The following is a 19,301-nucleotide window of genomic DNA, read 5'->3' as shown; positions in this document are numbered from 1 at the left end:
CCTTTAACAAAGGGAAGATACACACGCTGCCATTCAGCTCGGAGTTATTAGAGACGCTGTTTATCTGGGACAACAACATAGCCTTTTAGTCACAGAGGGACGGTAGAACGGCGAGTGGGGGTTTAGGCACCATTCTCGGGCGGGAGTATCGTGGGAGCGTACTTACTGCAAGCCTCCTCCTCCTCATCACTGGATGAAGAGCCAATAGAAAAGACAGTTTTAGATTTGGGGAGGATCGGAGAGATGCTGAAGGAGAAGGAGATTCGTCTCTTTGGTCGAGGTCGGCCCATCGCTGGGGTTCCCGTTCACAAGCACAAAGAAATCAGAGCACCAACGCGTTAAAAACAGGGCCGAGGGACGTCCCGTGCACCCACAAACAGTACACTCCACAAAGGGGTATTCACACCCGGACCCTCAAGATGGAGGCGGCATTAGGGAGAGGGTACGAATAAGAAAGGTAAAGAAACAAAACAACTGGGAGAGTGAGGAGGAGCCAGTGAGGAAGCAACCAATCGGATTCGGTGCTTCCTAAGACATGCACCAAACAGAGGGAGAGGGACGAGAAGCAGAAGGAACCACGGGGCTGCCTGAGGGAGGACACCATTGCTACAGGATGCGACCGTGAAACAGGGCCTGAACGCAAACACCACCGTGTGACCACAGGGGAGGAGACCACGGAGGAAGAGAGGAGAGGGCGTGCCCAGGTTAGGCCATCCACAGCACTCACCGTCCAGTTCCTTCTGGCTGATGGTCAGCATGGACACTGATTTAGTCAGGGGCAGGGTCATGGACTGGCTGCTGTGCCTGACAGAGCGGAATCCTCCAGATATCTGAAGTGAAGGAAATTAAAAACACAAGATGTTACATCAGTAATGAGCGGCTTTGTAATAAGCAAGTGCTTAGTGAGGATGACAGGCCGGGACCACTATTTGCAGTTACTGCAAAGTTACACCAAACTACGCTACGTTCACCTTGGCCAGGGTTCCCCGGTTACTGTATCGGCCATAAGCTAGTGGGGTCAGTGAGAGACCAGCACAAGCTCTCCTGTAGTACTATGAGCTCAAAGGCAGGCCCAGTGGACTGCAGGAGAGCGCGTTTGACCCTGGGTGGCACAGTTGTGACTCAAGAGGCATAATCAGCATTTCCAAACGGGGAGTTAAGGATTTGGAGATGAGAAAATAAAACATTGAAAAACACTTGTCCAGAGCAGTGACCAAAATAATAAAAATGTTAACCACCTCTGTCATGCAAAGAGACCACTCGCCAGCCTACAGGTGGCAGTAGAGTGCAGTGGAAGTGATGTTAATCGTGGAAACTGTGTTCCAGATTGACAGGTACCTGGCTGTCCAGGCTGCTGCACTCCCCCAGGTCGGACTCCTGCTCCTCCTCGGTGAGGGACACCAGGGAGCCCCTCTCCTCGCTCTCCTGTCGCGGAATCCTCCGGGGATCCCGCGGCGATGCCCTCTGAGGGGGGGACTCCTTCCCGCCCGGGCGGTCCGCTGTCAGGCCCTCCAGACTGTAGCTGCAGCCAAAGCAAGGAAACGCAGAGCTTAGCATCCCAGGCCCCGACTGCATCCAGGGAGAGAGGCACAGGGCCGCCGCTTCCTCTTACACCACGCCAACAAAAGCACCGCTCTCTGGAACGTTCCACCACAAGTCTTTGGCAGATTACCTGAGATTTTTCCAATTCACGGACAGACAGGCTAGACCAGGGGTGTCCAATCTTATCCAGAAAGGGCCGGTGTGTGTGCAGGTTGTTCTTTTAGCACAGGACTAAGACAGCTGATTCTACTCATCAAGGTCTTGATTAAAGACCACGAATAGTTCATTAGTATAAACAGGTGTGTTGCTCCTGGGTTAAAACAAAAACCTGCACCCACACCGGCCCTTTTAGGATAAGATTGGACACCTCTGGGCTAGACTGTACCTTGAGTTCAGCTATCATTCATATGTGTAATGTGACTTGCACCTCAATTATTGTTGAAACATCCATATACACTCAGACACTTTTATCCAAACCGACTTACAGTTGATTAGACTAAGCATATCGTATATATCACCAGAACAGTATCAGCCAGTGATTCGGTGTTCACTTGAGCAGGGAATTGCAAAACAGACTTAATCAGAACAGTATAGATATTAGAGATAAAACACAGTCTCAAACAGGATGCATATTAGGCTTAAAACATCAAATAGGTTGCATATTAGGTTTAATCTGAAATACAGTCTGATGGATATTAGATGCTAAACCATACACTGTAACTTAGGATACACTGGTGTAAAGAATGTCCCAGTTTGAACACAACTTTAACCCATCGAGAATAGGATACGTTAGAAGACAAACTGGCTCACACAGTCATTAGGTCAGGAGCACAAGAGTACAAAAGAGAGACCTGGGGGGCCAAACCCATGTACTACGGGGGGCCCCTACATGGGGGGGGGTTGTAGGGGCTGTCAGAACCCTTCACTCAGAACGATTGCCCCGGGTCAGTTCTGGATCAGGTAGAACACACTGCCCTTTCTACAGGGATACTGTCAGGAGGGGGACTGGACCTATGCCACTGGCAGCAAGGAATCTCGAGACAACACCAGGGAATAAAAGAGGGAAACCAAAGTGCTGGAGTGAAGGAGAGGGAGATATTATTTACAGTATATATGCTGGATTAAAATGGTCAGCCATGCAGGTAATTTCCATGAATCAAAAGCTTATGTCATAGTAGACATGCTTTCCTTCATAATTTACACTAAAACGGTTTAACCTGCTTAAAATGTAGATATGAATACTTATAACACTAGTGATAACGTAATCCAAATTCTGCCTGTATTACATAGACTGATTCTCAGATGAAAAACCATTATGCAAATACTGATGAAGCTAATATTCAAAGGTTTTGAATATTAAAACTTTAACGGTACTAATTAAAAAACAGACATCTGGGTTGCTGATAATGACGATGTTGCTGGTCATTTTAGACATTTCTAACAGTGGACACGCTGTCCAGCTTGGCTAATAGATGCATGCTAACCCTTCACAGCACTCTGGGTCCAGAGACAGGAAAAGCCTACTCTGTAGTCTCAGTTGGAGGAAATGAAGCTCTCTGAACGAAACCATCTCAGAACTGACATACTAAGAAAAGATAAAAAGGCAGAGGGGGGGGGTGGGGGGTAGATGAGGGGAAGTGGAGATCTTGTGCACACACAGACACAGAGACACACAGACACACACACACACACACACACACACACACACGCAGCCATGCAAATATTAGCATTTTAGCACATGCAAAACTCGGCTGCACAAGGTGTTCTCGGTAGCAAAGTCGATGGTGGGGGTGTGGGGGCATTCTTAGTAAATTGTATTTGGCCTTCCTGAGAACTGCCACACCGTACCTTCTGCTACTAATCTCATCCGGGTCAGGACTGGGGGGGACTTCCGAGGGACACCAGCTCATACTAGGAGGGCAAGCAGGTGGGAATGGGCAAGACAGGTGAGAGAGACAGAGATAAGGAGAGGATGGGATTATTGGGATGAGGGAAATCAATGTAATGGTTAAACAGAGAGACTGGCGAGTCTGTATTCTTTAGATACGCCCTACCCCATCAAGGCCATGTTTCCGCAAAATCCTTCATACAGACAGCATTTAAATATGTAGTCTGGTATGTAACATTACATGTAGTACACTGCAAAAAAGTCTGTATTAGCAAGGGTTTCAGTCTTGTAATGAGACTAAAATATATAAGTAGAAAATCTTTGCATGTTTTAGGTTCATCTTTACTTTGCTCTTACCCTATTGGCACATCTTAAAATTAGTAAAACTGTCTCACTTCATCTTTGTGTCTTATATAGCAGATAATATTAATGAAAAAAGTCTAAATATAAGGCTAAAATACTTGTTAACCTTGACTTTTTTGCAGTGTAAAGTGTATTTCTCCTTTATACCATCTTTGCAAATTGTACAGTGTATGGCACTACCCATATATAGTAAATGTGTAACAGTACGTTTCAGCATTTATTTATTTTTTGCAGTAATTATAAGTTTGGCACAAATGTATAAATCAGCATGGAAAAATGCAGGAATATCAGTGCAATACCTTCTCCTATGATAGGTGGGCTTCCCTTCCCCCAGACTTCTCAATGAACTGAAAAAATGATGGATGGAGAATGATCAGGAGAAGGAAGAGTTGAGAGGGATGACTCTTCTCTGAACTCACTGCAACATGTGCAATAATGTAATAAAGCACCATCAAAGCACTGCATTACCCATAATGCCCTTCTGCTACATTGAAAAAAAATGGCATTTCACAAGGTAGACAAAAGGCAGGAAATGAGGTGGCAGAAGAACAAATTAAAATTAAATGGATATTTGAAAAAGGAGGAAGTAGAATGTGTTTAGTTCCTCCCTCCCACAGTACTGAGAGTGACAGGAGAGAGAGGAAGAGAAAGAAGGAATTGAGCGGTCAATACAGTGGGCATCTCATATTATATTCATATCCATCGCCAATGAGCCACCATGCCATCCCCTCTTTAGAACCTCACTCGGCCTGGGTACCACTGACCCCGGGCGGAGCTGCTCTTTCTGCTACAGAGAGGGAGATTACTAAGGCCCCTACACCTACAGAGCAGTGACCAATGACAATGCCTTGTGGGCAGTGGCATCAAACCTCTACCATGTAGGGGATTATGGGAAGTGAATGTGAGTGAAAGGCAAATCGCAAGTTCATCTGCAACTGAGTCATTACAGAAATATCGAAGGAGAGCTATGCGGCTTAGCTAAACGCTTCTCCAAATATGAACAACCAAGGTTTAATGTCACAGTTTAGAGCATTGTTGTCCCTGAATGATGTCAGAGGGGAAGGCAGGGAGGGAATGTGGGTGTGACAATCATGTGATACATTATTTAGTCACATGACTGAGCCTCCATGTGATTGCACTCCCAGGCTGGTGTCCAGTAAAATAAGTTCCAACAAAAAGAAGCTTTATGACTCATACATTGTAATACATCTTCAGTTGTTCTCAACATTAATTTTCTGTTGCACAATCTAAATAACTTCCAGATGCCATTCATAATGTAACAAATGCAACTGTTCACAGAGAGGCAGTGTTTTTAGATTTTTAGACACCTTTTTATTAAAATTAGACACAAGGTAATAAATAATACAAAATAATAATACCTGGCTTGCCAGACTATTACTTATATATATGTAATGTGAATGTACAGATTTAAATTACTATGAAAGATTGTGTTATTTAGGTGTTGGGCATGGATAACTTTCCTGCAAATTGCAAATATAAATAAAAGCCTTTCATTGAAATGACAGCACTGTTCCAGTCAATACTCATTCAGCCTTCTCTCACAGGTTGTGGAAGTAATACACTGTAAAAGCAATGAAAGGTAAAGGTAAATAAAATACCTGATCAATACAGCCCAAAGAAGCCAGTGTGTAGCAGGCACAGTAGGACTGGGGCTGTAATGCAGAGTGCTCGTGATTGGGAATTGGGAATTAGGAATTGGGAATTGGGGGCGCACCTGCGTTGGTTCATCTCGGCCTCTCCCGCGGGGTTCTTGCCCGGACCCCAGCTGTGTCTGCGGAACGGAGAGAGGGACCGACCGGAGGAGCGGAGGAGGCCGGAGCGCACAGGCACCTCCGTCAGCCGGTCCTTCTCCTCCTCGGCCTCCCCCCCTCCTGCAGCGCCCAGCGGCCGCGCCTCCTCGGCGCTCCACCTCCGGCCTGCCTCCACGCAGCTGTCGGGGGTGCAGCTGGGCGGGCCCAGGCTGGCAGTGTCGTCCGTGGAGGAACAGGACACGGACACCTCGCTGGTGCTGTCCCCCGTCACTGGCTCCTCTGCCTGGGGAGCGAGAGCAGAGACGTAGACCCACTGAGCCCAGACTGCCAACACGTCCACATAAAGTGCCCTATTTACGCATTCATTCATTTCATGTTAATAGTAATTATGATGCATGAACATTTTCAAGCTATTCGTTTCTCACTTTGTAATGATAACACACTAATGATGGCTTTTATTTTTAGTCGATTTTAGTAGACTTTAGTCGGCCTCCATTTTGTTCCCATTCATTTTATATGTCAACATTAAGTTTAGTGTTGGTTAATATAGTATGCAATAATGCTGTTCTGTCTTTGGAATTGTTAATGTATTGCTGGTATTAGATTTCGTTTTTACATTACACAAATGCTGATGCTAGTGCTGCTGCAAACGCGCTCTTGTCTCCTCTTATTAAGTCATGTCAGTGCTAATGCGTCCACATGACCTGCGAATAAATACCTGGATCCTTTAAGGAGGTCAGCGCACTACGCCCTGGCTCCCAGCTGAGGAAGGGCGGGCCAGTTTAGCCCAGTAAGAGGACATGTGAGATCACACCCGTGTGAGCTAGCTGCAACTCTGCCTGTGGCCGGAGGACTAATCCCGCACGACATGCTGAAATGGCCTTTCCAGCCCTGTGACGTTACGTAACTGCAGAAATTGCTCCCTTTGTGAAATTAGAGATGGGAGTGGGACTAGATCATTTCATTTAAACAGCGTATCATTAGTTTGACCATTGTGAACGAGCGCCAAGCCCAGACAGCGGCGAGCGGGTAACGGATGCGGTGGCTGGGAGATAATTGCCGCACTCAACTTTATGAGGACCGGGGCCTGGAACAACACTTCCAGAATAAATGACTCAGCGTGAGGTCATGCAAGACTCAACATTTCACAGCTAACACGTCCTCGGCGTGAAAAAACACCTAACCAAACGTTGTCTGAAAAGGTATGAAACATTTAACCTGCTTGATGACCACTATTGCCGTCTATGCTAAAGACACCGATTTCCAAAACCGGAAGGACATCAGAGTGAGGAAAGACTGTTGGTTGCATTAAGCATTCTGACCAAGCATTCGTACTACACTGGGACAGCTTTGAGGAGAAGAGTTTGATGTGGGTTTGTAAAAAGACTGAGCAGTGAATGAAGATTAGCACTTTGTTAATGTGGAGGAAAGGATCTAGCTCTTTGGCAGAAAGTGCAGCTGGGACTGGCGCGAGTGACTGGGATGGGAGCAGGGGACATACAGGGGGGTTTGTTTGGGACACAGGGATGAAAGGTTCCCATTCATGTGCCCCAGAAATGACTTCCATTAAATGTGTGTGAGGGGTGAGGGGGAGGGGGCCAGGGGGTGAGGTCATGATTAGCGCGCTTGCCCAAAATCCCCTTAGAGTGACGACTGACGTCACATGACATCAGCAGCACGACTCGGCAGAGCGGACCGCCACTCCCTGGCCTGGAGCAGGAGGCTGGGCTGCTGGTCCTCTCAGCGTGTTATGTTATGTTATGGTCTTCTTATTCCTCTACCTACTATATTCTGTGTATGTTCTTTCTTTTTTTCTTTTTTATTCTTGTTTTTTTTTTTTTCCTCACAGCAAGGGTAACGTAAACTCACTGTGTTCTCAACACCAAGTTGGCTGACGATGTTCCGAACAGTACAACTTTCATGACGATTAACAAATTTTTTTTTTCTGATCAGCTTTGTGTGTGTGTGTGTGTGTGTGTGTGTGTGTGTGTGTAAAGTCTAATTCCTTCAGTTTTCATGAAAACTTGGTACGAGTCACATACCCGATCCATTTCAGCATACACTGACATGGTAATGGTGCTCCCCTGTGGCAGTGTGGTGGGGCAGCTGTTACTACTGAGAGTGCACCGGGAAGGCTTTTACGGTGGTGTTTGGACCATCGTGAGCACAAACACAGGGACATTGTGCAGTTGTGTGTCATCTCTATCACTATTGGTCCAATTCACATCATTCAAAGTGTTTTAGTGTCTGCGTCCATAACCAGAAACCACATTCCCCAGGAGAAAAACTACCATGGCACAGACGTTAACTTCTGGTGGAAGCGGCCGCTTCTTGGCGTTCTGCTCAGAACATGCTGTCCTCACCTTCCTGAACACGCTGTCCTCACCTTCCTGAACACGCTGTCCTCACCTTCCTGAACATGCTGTCCTCACCTTCCTGAACACGCTGTCCTCACCTTCCTGAACACACTGTCCTCACATTCCTGAACACACTTTCCTCACCTTCCTGAACACGCTGTCCTCGCCTTCCTGAACACACTTTCCTCACCTTCCTGAACACGCTGTCCTCACCTTCCTGAACACGCTGTCCACACCTTCCTGAACACGCTGTCCTCACCTTCCTGAACGCACTGTCCTCACCTTCCTGAACGCACTGTCCTCACCTTCCTGAACATGCTGTCCTCGCCTTCCTGAACACACTTTCCTCACCTTCCTGAACACGCTGTCCTCGCCCGTGTCCGCGATGAAGAAGCCATCGGCGTCACTCAGGGTGCTGGACACGGATCTGCCAGCGGTCGGAGACAAAGGGAATTCTGGGACAAAAAAAAATGAGGGTGTCAGAGGACAAATGTAGACAAACACCCATGTAAACAGGACACACACACACACAAGCAAACACACATGCAAACTGTGTATAACAAATATAGACAAGAATAAGAAAAACCAACATAAACACACGCATAATGAATAAACAAAATATATATACAGTATATTGTACACATGCATACAAGCACACACACAAGCATGCAATCACACTTGTGCATAAACAAGCATAAATATGCATATACAAACAATTTGGCACAGGCAAACATGGCAAGATGGTACAAACATAACCACAAAAAACATTCAATAAAATCTGAGTAGGCACGAGGCAAATTCAAACACGGGATCAAACAACTTCCATAGGCAAAGCTTCACCCACTCACCCACATGCTTTTTTATGCGCACAAGTATAGATCTGCACAAAATGCATGCATACACACACGCACCCATATGTGAAACCGTATAATAAACTCATAATGGACGCACAAAATCTACCAAAAAAAAAAAAACCCAGTGGCTCTCCTGCTGCGATCCACTTGGACAGGATGCTAAGCTACGTTTGCAGAGTGGATGATCGTTTTTTTAATTCATAGATTTCCTTCTGTCATTGGGCAGGAAGCTCCTCATTTCCTCAGGGGCTGCGTGCTTTTTCCGCCCGTGTGACACAGTGGAGCCATTATTCAGCCTGACAAAAACACGGACGGGGCCATGGGAACCGGCAGCAGTCACATGGGACAGGCTGATGACACACTCCCCTCTGAGACAGGGCTGTGACCGGGCAAAGCATTTCCACCAAACACAAACCGCCATTTCAGTTGAGCGGAAGACATTGGAACATCTTAGGCTTGGCTACCCAGCTGTGGCAGAAAACATGAAACTGGTTTCCATTCAGCTGGTTGGATGTTGGATGATTTTTGATGATTTTACCTGCTTTTTACAAGGTTACAAATGTCCTTTTTTAATGCAGCTTGACTTTAAGTGTACCAAGGTACATTCTGCAGTTCAAATTACAAAACTAAACATGAATAGAAATAGTTTTTACATTTTATTATTTTATAGGCAAATCAGTTACCATTCGGGGATCCTGCAGTCAATCACATGCACAGGGGAAGTTTCATGTACGCCAGTTTTGAAGGAATTAAATCAGGATACCGGGGTTGGAGCTCATTTTATTCTAAAAAGTGTCATGGACCCGGTTTAACATCTGCTCTGAAAGACCTTCAGCCCCACACAGCCCCCATTAGGAGGAGAGAGGACTGCCTCCTACTGGACTACAAACCCTATGACCAGGAGGAACCTCACTCCTATGTGGTCTCACAATAAAACACGAGATAAAAACCAAGCACAGCCCTGCTTAGCTTCAGCAGTTCAGTTTGGCAAGAGAAGGCTACATGCTGATGTGGTTTCTAGAAAAGGGATCTACAAGGGACTAATTGGAAGTTGAAACCGAGAATGAAATCACCCCCAGGCAAAGGGTTTAACTTGACTTGTTAATGAGAGAAGTAGTTTATTAATGGAATGTGACAGCATCTTCTTAAATGAGTAAAAAAAACATGAAAGTGACTAAAAGGTCCACAGTATTTCCCAAGCCTTTTCTCTCCCTCTCTCTCGCCCTCCCTCTTTAACGGTGTCCCTCCTTGGCTCTTGTGTGTGTGTGTGACGATTGCTCACAGGTCACAGTGCGATGACGGGGAATGACTAGAACCCCTGTAGGTCACACCGGTGGCTGAAAACTGCCAGGGGACTGTGACCTCTGGCAGCCATCACACCCCACACAGCTGGTGGGCTTGCTGGGAGGTCCCACTGTACAACGGCATGACTGCCCATGTCCCCTCCCCTTTCCCCTTCCCTGCATCCTGACTGGTCAGCATAAACCTGTCACAAACACTCTGCTCAAACATCAGCTACTGGAAACAGGGAGGGGGCCTTACTGCTGTCAGCCAAGCTTGTTTTCATCATTCCCAGAACAGCAGCTCCAGGTAAGAGCACAGCTACCCACCCCAAATGTGCTCTGGTTAACTAGGTCTAGCGCTTTGCTGGGTCTTTAGCCAGGTTTTTCTTTATAAATACTTGAGTGATAACCAGAAAGCTCTTCCCTCTGTTTCACACACAATGTTTACCCTTGCAAGGTCCTTCTTTTTGTCTGAATTTATGCAACCTATAAGCAAGACAATCTTCATGAAATCTGGTTGCCAATTTGTATGGTGTGCTGCAATGCGTAACAACGCGTTTTATAATGCGCTAACCCAACTGGCTGCACTTTGCAAATTCAAGAAAACAACAGGCAAAATGTCATCCATAAAAAAAAAAGTATTAGTATTTTTTTAATTATTTTTTTTACAATAAATATGAAAAGACAATAGAAGCATGTAAATGCTTCATAAGCAAAGTAAAACGCATCCATAGAAAAGGCCAGCAATGCAGCAAATAAGAAAGATTCTGCTGGAGCCAACGGCAGGGGGGACACTTCCTCACTTCAAAGCATGAGCAGGCCTTCCCAGCTGCCTCAGAAAGAGACCTCAGACACGGGCATCATTCAAACCGCGCTGGGACTTGGCATCACGCGCCTTCTCCGCCGATTTTAAATCCCTCTGCCACGGAGCCCTGCCCTGGCACTCACTCCTCTCAGATCCCGGGAGGAGCACGCACAAATGCCTCCTTTGTCCTCCCTTCGCCTTTTCTGCTCTTGGAGATCGGAACTCCCCGATTCAACTGACCTCGCTGAGTGACACAAAGCCATGGAAAGCCATTTCCTCGCCTTCAACCGATTAGCACATTACTGACAATCGCCATCACCAGCAATCCAAGAGCAGCCCTTTCATCTAAGCTCACCTTTAACCGTTTCAGAACGAGGCGGGGGGAAAAAAAAGACGATGTAGAAGCAAAAGCAAGCAAAGAAACAATGACCCAAACAATAACCCTAATTATTTTCAGTTATCAGAACAAACACGCACAATAAAATGTTCTTCATACAGTTTTTCAGTCGATCTGAATGATATTCTGCATTTTGAGAGCTTATGATTATATAGATGCCACAAATATATCACACAATTAATAATCTCACACAAACTGACACCCACACACATTACAGCACAACCTTCAGTTGTTATTATGCATATTTAATCTCATTTGTGGTCTTACCAGGGCACTCTGGAATGGGTTTCTGCTCCAGAAGATTTGGAGCTCCGCAGGGGTCGATGGAGTAGAACGTGTCCTTCTCCCTGTTGATCTGAAAACAGAAAGAGGAACAGCCACTTTTAGACTGCAGCGTCTGACCACGTCTCATCAAGCTCTGAGCAACTCGTTCGCAATGCTCCACAGTGACAGATGAGAGGATTACATGTTAAGTAGACAGGTTAAACACAAAATTGCTCCCATTTACATATTTCAACACCAGAGAGGATAAAGACTCTGTTTCCCACATACAGGTTCCACAACCCAGGTGTGTAACAAAATGAAAAGCTTGTCATGTTTTTTTTTTTTGTTTGTTTGTCTTGTTTTTCATCAGGTCAAGACAAACCAAACCGCAAATCCTTTTTCAGTCTGTAACAGAAGGTTTATAGTCTTACAAAAAAATAACTGCAGTTCAAATGTAGATGATGATTGTAATTATTGCAATATTACAGCAGTAGTATGTGATATTTTGGACACACTTATTATTATTTTAATTTTAGTATAACAGTTTTTGGTTTGGAGAAATTCAATATGTTCGCCTACCACAAAAATCCATGTTGCACATGAAAAGAGGGAAAAAATTGCAGATATTTAAGAGTTTCCAAAAACATATAAGACACCATCCCTTCGGCTGAGGGATCGCACACAGTCGCTCTCATGACAGGACTTTCCACTCCCCGCGTGCGTGTCGAATTTCAGAGGAAGGCTTGAGTCGGCATGTAAACATCAGGAGTGATTGACGTTAGCACAAGAGAAGTGTGGGGGACCCAGCCTCACACAGGCTCTGGAAACATGCTGTAAGTGCTTGGGGTGCTACATATCCCTAAGAATAACAAGCAAACGGGTGAAAAATGCACCCGCTCACACTCCAGTAGAGCCCTGAAAAATATATCAACCACAGCTAAAAGGGGGAAGCTAACGGCAATAGGAGGCCTAACATTACAGCTGCTCTAATAGGGGTGTGAAACACGGCCTTCTAACATGGGTCTTGACTTATAGGAGATAAGTATATGGAAATTAATGTTCTTATATTCTTATAAGTATATATAAATATATGTTTTCCTGATATTCATCCACCGTGAGGGAGCACACGATAGAGTCCAAATTGGTAAAGAAAGGTTTATTAAGCGCTGGAGCTGATGGGTGAGTTTGTGCATTCGCCATTTTAGATGTGCACTTCCAACAGCACCCCACAACAGAAGTGTGCCTGCGTTCTGGCTGTGGAGCGCAGGGTCACATGACCCAGCCTCAGCGAGAGGCGCTCCTCCTACGCCGCGCGACCTCCAGCGCCGGGACAGCGGCCCCGCGGCGGCGCGGCTCTGCCCCTTTCCGGCATTCCCCTCGCGTCCGCGTTTCTGCCCGGAGACAGGCCGCCATTGTTCCGCCCCCGGTGGGGACAGACACAGGCTCAGTGTCCCCGGCGGCCGTGGGCCCATTCGGAGGCCTCTGTGTCCGCACGCTCCAAGGGATCCTACGCAGATGCGGCCTGGTGACAAAAGGCCAACAAGGCTCCCTTATGCCCCTCTGCTCCATCACAATGGCCCTGCCAAGCCAGCCCCTCAAATACTGCCACACTGCGCCGCTGATACCCATCTTTCACAGGCAAACAAAGGCAGCATTGGGAAATAATGAGCCTTAATGTCTTAGGAAAACATTCAACAGCAATGAGCTTGGTAAAGCTACAGTTAATCTGCTCAGACCACTACAAATGTGTTAATCTTCTCTTTTCAACGATCAAAACATTGGACACCTACACAAGGCTGGTGCCGCAAGATATGATGGACATGCGGACTGTTTGTAAAAGGCTCCAAAACAAAAAGTGGTTGGTTGTTCTTGTGTTTAACACAATTCAGAAATCTATAAATGTAATAAAGGACTGGAAAGATTGTGATTTAAAATTAGAAATTAAATCACAAAACCATCACAAAATTACTATTGTATCACTGCCATGAACATATATATATTTTTTTTTTTCCATTTGGTTTTTCATTCAATGCCATGCATCATAAAAATGCAGTCTACATGGGCTTGGAAGATATCGTCAAGGCAATTTAAGTGATACCCAAACACAATTCCAGATGCAATTTTCAGCTCAGAGCAGAAACAACAAAAACACCCTTGACATAATTGGGACCAGTCAGATTCCAGAGAGAGAGATTTCTGTGTAAAATATACAGAGACCACATGCCAAGGACTGACTGTGTCCCAGATGTACCTCCAAATACCGTGTGCAAATCTGGAGGAGAAATAAAATTAAATATGTTATGGAGTGTGGTTTTTGGCATTTTCTGATATCAGAATTAGAATTAGATATAAATTAAATTATACATTTTCTGAGCCCAAATGTGCGTTTGTGTGTATAAGTTGAAGACCAATCTTGTGTGAAAAACCATATAAACAGTCTTCAGTAGTCGATCTGTATTCATGTGGATGTGATTAATGAGTATATGCGCGCGTGTGCGTGTGTACCCCTGCATTATTTTCAGTTCCCTCTCAGCTAAAGGCAGCTGTGATCTCTCTCACCACAAACAAATGCCAGCTTCTGTCAATGAAACTAACCATGAACATCCCCAAAGCGCAAGCATTTGATCTCACCTCCACCGCAAACAGTATGCAAGGTCCCCATGAACCGTCTCAGGGTGAAACTGTATGAGTTTCTGCTTTTATGTCTGTCTGATTGTGTGTGCCCATACTCTATGTGTGTGTGTGTGTGCTTGTGTGTGTGTGTGTGCATGTCTTTGTGTGTGTGTATGTGTGTGTGCCCGTACTCTATGCGTGTGTCTGTGCGTGTGCATACGTGTATGCTTTAGTGTACGTGTGTGCCCGTGTGTGTGTGTGTGTGCGCGTGTGTGCCCATATTCTATGTGTGTGTCTGTGCATGTGCATTTGTGTGTGTGTGTGTGTGTGTGTGTGTGTGTGTGTGTGTGTGTGTGTGTGTGCACGCATCACGTCCATACATAGACTTCTCTGCAGAGCTCAATAATCCACAAATTGCTCACATACAGGAAATGGGATAATTATGGGCAGCCTGGGGCTCCTCAGAGAAAGAGCTCTGATTCGATTTGCTGCCAACTAATAACGTACCATCCAGACTGCAGAGTTACTGCCTGAGCTGGACACAGTTCTGTTCAGGTGCACTCTGACATTCAACACCAACCTATACGTTCCTCAATAATGTACGGTTAGCTCTTTACCGATTGGTAATGAATAAACATTTTTTTTTTTGTTATTTCTTCTTATAGAAGAATTCTTGGTCTACTTCTATGCTACACATTTTTTTTAATGACAGAAGTAGAGGCAAAAATATCAGGACCTAATTTTTAAGAAGGAAAGATACATTCCTTCAAATAGATTTTTTATATTTTAGACCCACAAACGCAAACTGAAACAAGAATAAGAACAATAACAAAGAAGAACATTCTAAATCCTTGAAAAAGAAATTATATCACATATGATAATTGTGATATTATGATGCCACTATATCTGAACAATCAAAATGAATATGCTGCAAAAATCTGGAACACTCAATATGTGTATACTGATAAATATTAAAAAAATGAAAAGATGTAAGATAGCTGTGCAAGTGTGCGTAAATATGCGTGTGTGGGTGTGTGTGTGTGTGTGTGTGTAGTATGTCGTACGTGTGCTCACCTGAATATTACATCTTACAAATGGAAACCATTTGTATCAAATAACCATTTAAAATAGTGGAAAACCACTTAATTTGTGCTTTAGCAAATGTCCATGGCAAATGGGACAGCTATAAAAAAGGCTTATGTTGAATTCATTATTCAGTTTTACGGATAATATACAATGAAAAAATAAACTGTAGCCCATTCAAGGTCATATAAGAACTTACAATTGGTGCATTGCGAGAGTGTGTGTGCGTGCCTGTGTGCGTGCCTGTGTGCGTGCCTGTGTGCGTGCCTGTATGTATGTATGCATGTTGGGGGTCAAATGTGCATGTTGTTCTGAGGATATCACTCCAGATCTGTTCCTCTGCACGTGAGAGCAGTTAATATTTCTCCCAGCCTATGCTTAATTGTCTTTACACCCCTGGAGGGTCTGAACAGAGGGCCCTGTACAGTTTAAGAGCAATTAACAATACACAACGCCCCATTGACCAGCCCTCCTTCCCACTGCTGTGCACTGAGCACGCTCTGTCTGCCCCAAGCACTGCTGGCCAGAGCAGAAACACTGAGCTCTGTTGTCCTCGAGTGAAGCCCTGGGCCCCGGTCGGATAGTGGGTAGATTCCCCAGAAACACACACACACACGCACGCACGCACGCACGCACGCACGCACGCACGCACGCACGCACGCACGCACGCACGCACGCACGCACGCACGCACGCACGCACGCACGCACGCACGCACGCACGCACGCACGCACGCACGCACGCACGCACGCACGCACGCACGCACGCACGCACGCACGCACGCACGCACGCACGCACGCACGCACGCACGCACGCACGCACGCACGCACGCACGCACGCACGCACGCACGCACGCACGCACGCACGCACGCACGCACGCACGCACGCACGCACGCACGCACGCACGCACGCACGCACGCACGCACGCACGCACGCACGCACGCACGCACGCACGCACGCACGCACGCACGCACGCACGCACGCACGCACGCACGCACGCACGCACGCACGCACGCACGCACGCACGCACGCACGCACGCACGCACGCACGCACGCACGCACGCACGCACGCACGCACGCACGCACGCACGCACGCACGCACGCACGCACGCACGCACGCACGCACGCACACACACACACACACACACACACACACACACACACACACACACACACTTCTGTGCCCGTTCCCACTGCAAGCCGCACAAATATCAAACAGCCCCCAATGCCCTAGTACAAACATGTTGATGATAAAAGAGCTTCAGCCATTCCAGAGGACACCACATGAACAGACCTACACACTACACACCCGAATCCAGCATAAACAGAGGGAGGTTTCTCTGTGGAAGCTGGAGGACAGCGTGTGCGTCTGGAGCCAAGATGGCCGGCGATGCGGAGGACACGTTACTGGCGATGTGCTATCAACACCTGTACACCACCCACACACATGTGCAAACACACACCTACACGCAAACACACACACACACCTGAGAGATTGGTGTCTTTCCCACATAAACATCTGGGAATTGTCAGGCTGGCATCCAGCCATCTTACACTTAAGATCAGAGACAAACCAAACTATGGCAAACCAAACCCGTTGCGCTGAAGTAAAGTGAATTAAATTTGATGGGGGAATATGTGATACATTTTTTTGGAAACCTCTTGATGAATTAGCCTACACCTCTTGATGAATAAAGCACACAAAGCAGAAACGCATGATCTGAATGCTAAAATTCACACTCAATCTTAAATGCATTTATACATTTATTAATATTATTATACAGTATAAAACTAAATTCATGGCACATTTCTCTTGGCCTGTTATTTTCTAATCCTGCAGACAAGTCCATAATCTGCCATCTCTTTGTATTAAAATATTATTGTTCATGTGGCATGGCAGCCATACTGAAAAACATTTAAACAAGTGAAATTTTGTTCATGTGGCATGGCAGCCATACTGAAAAACATTTAAACAAGTGAAATTATTTGGCTCACTTATTGTGCTACAACTTTTACCATACAATGGCAATAATACCTTTATATAATTGCTGCCATTTTTGTTGTTCTACCGTTTACATAACCTCAGGGTTTCCAGTGAGTTGAATTTGAAATGAGCTGTGTCATAGTCCAAGGTGTCCATGCTGTGTTTGCTGACTAATACTTCATGACATTAGAAAGAACATGTGTACAGCAGAAATGTTTTCACAGCTGTCACCCCAGTCTACAAACTTCTCCCAATATGCAATATCTAAATTCAATAAATAAATAAATATGAGAAATCAAAATGACTTCAAGACCTTGCAGCTTAGTGAATGTCACACTGCAAAACCAAAAACATACAGTAAGTCAATCTCAACAAATACTTTAGTATTTGAACTTTTTTGCTAAATACGATAAAAATATTTCCAATGGGGTGAGAAAATGTCACTTGTCAGGCAAACATTAAGATCTGCAGTCTTCTTACAAGACTAAAATGCTTGTTAAGTCATTATTTGCAGTGTAGGATCAAGGAGGACACAGATGCCTTATTTCATAATTCCAATGTCCCTCCTGACTGGCTGAATGGCTCCTCTGACTTGATCATCCCACAATTCCCCAGGGCACACCAGGACTGTGCTCAGCAGACCGCAGGTGAGATGACTGCCATGTTTGGACGGTACAGCACAGAGCTCTTCACCTTCAACCACAGCGACAGCAGAAATCCTGGGACTGCAGCGAAAACCGGATGCCGGTGGGCAGGAAGAGAAGCCCGATATTCAAGAATGTTCCCAATAAAAACACATATGGTTTAAAAATAAGCGGTCATAGCCCGGCACATTTAGAATAGCTGGCCTGACTCAGAGGAAGGGGGAAGAACTTGGAGAGATCCACGGTTAAGTGGTTCGGTAGACAGGCAGACACACAAAACAACTGCCCAACAATGAAGACAGATGGATCAATTAATAAGAACTCCATAAATAGATGTTGCCGTCCAGAACCGTGTTTGCGGTTGCTAGGGCCTCAGAAACCATTTTAGAAATGTTTGTTTTCTTGGCTTGAAAGACAGCAGTTCCTCGAGCTCGGGTACGAGTGTGAGAATGGAGATTTCAAAGGCGCGCTGCGTTATGAAGTCACTTGGCTGCCCGCCCATTTCCATCCAAGTGGCCAGGCTGGGAGCCAGAGGAAACCGTTAGGAGGAGAGAGCTCCTTTTCCCAGACCTCCACCGAACACATCCCGCTCTTCGCCACCCTCTCCGGGGCCCTGCAGACTGCAGGACCACTTCCACACAATCTTCTGCAGTTCAAGCCCTTTTCCACCAGGACCAGTTACTTTGCCATAACACAAATAATTCAAATTCAAATAAAAGAAAGAAAAGTAGCTCGGCCATGGCGATAAGTGCGAATGAGCTTGGATAAGGACAGTCACTCCGGGTCTCTCCAGCGATAATACTGTAAAGCCTAAACAATCAGGGCTGTGCACTTTCAGTGCCCTTCCAAAGCAGCGCTTTATTGACTGGCAAGTGTGTAAAACAATAAAATGCTCTCTGGTTTGGACACATTACACAGCACAGTTATTATTGATATAGTTATCGCTACCCTTCTCAGTGGGAACAGGCCTTAAGACAGAAATGGACTGCATTTATACAGTGCTTTTCACAATCTCAAAGTCACCTCAGCCAACACCAACAGAAGCAGTTGTTGAAGTTATGCACCGAGGAGATGAAGCTATGCTCCAAGCAATCTCCCAGTCAAACACAGCAAGTCTACAAAGCAGGGGATCTTTCAGCCAAGCTCACTATGAGAGCAGGGTTTACTTTAACCCTCAAGTGTCCCACTCCTGTTCTCGCATCCACGGACTGGGACGTGTGACGGAGTGCAGGGCCACGGTGGTGGGATGCCAATGCAGCGCCCGTCACTCCAAGTGGGGAGATACAACACGAAGTCCGAAAGTGCCCGCCCCTTATCGGGCACTCCTAATGAAGCAGCTATTCCTTCAGAATGCGCTCGCCCTGTCTGGTTGTTGCCGTTGAGAACAGACCGCTAAATATACATGCACCAGTCACTGGCATTCTTCTGCCATTCCAACACACCGCACGGAATGA

General features: G+C 45.9%; 1 protein-coding gene across 3 annotated transcripts in view; it reads right to left on the bottom strand.

The window, feature by feature from the left end:
• Nucleotides 1–19,301, bottom strand: part of LOC133130183 (A-kinase anchor protein 13) — a 106,769-nt gene that overhangs the window by 25,636 nt on the left and 61,832 nt on the right. For 2 of the 3 annotated variants that reach the window (XM_061244514.1, XM_061244515.1), the window contains exons 9-16: nucleotides 11,529–11,616; nucleotides 8,274–8,377; nucleotides 5,529–5,848; nucleotides 4,093–4,140; nucleotides 3,391–3,453; nucleotides 1,339–1,522; nucleotides 728–830; nucleotides 167–292 (exon numbers count right to left, since the gene is read on the bottom strand). In XM_061244514.1, the coding sequence (XP_061100498.1) occupies nucleotides 167–292; nucleotides 728–830; nucleotides 1,339–1,522; nucleotides 3,391–3,453; nucleotides 4,093–4,140; nucleotides 5,529–5,848; nucleotides 8,274–8,377; nucleotides 11,529–11,616 (1,036 nt within the window). The remainder of the gene's footprint in view (nucleotides 1–166; nucleotides 293–727; nucleotides 831–1,338; nucleotides 1,523–3,390; nucleotides 3,454–4,092; nucleotides 4,141–5,528; nucleotides 5,849–8,273; nucleotides 8,378–11,528; nucleotides 11,617–19,301) is intronic. The other variant, XM_061244516.1, reaches the window with a different exon arrangement.

The sequence above is a fragment of the Conger conger genome, chromosome 6, assembly GCF_963514075.1.
Source record: "Conger conger chromosome 6, fConCon1.1, whole genome shotgun sequence".
Lineage (NCBI taxonomy): Eukaryota > Metazoa > Chordata > Actinopteri > Anguilliformes > Congridae > Conger > Conger conger.
The sequence above is the reverse complement of the archived record's forward strand: the minus strand, read 5'-3'. Positions and strand labels throughout refer to the sequence as shown.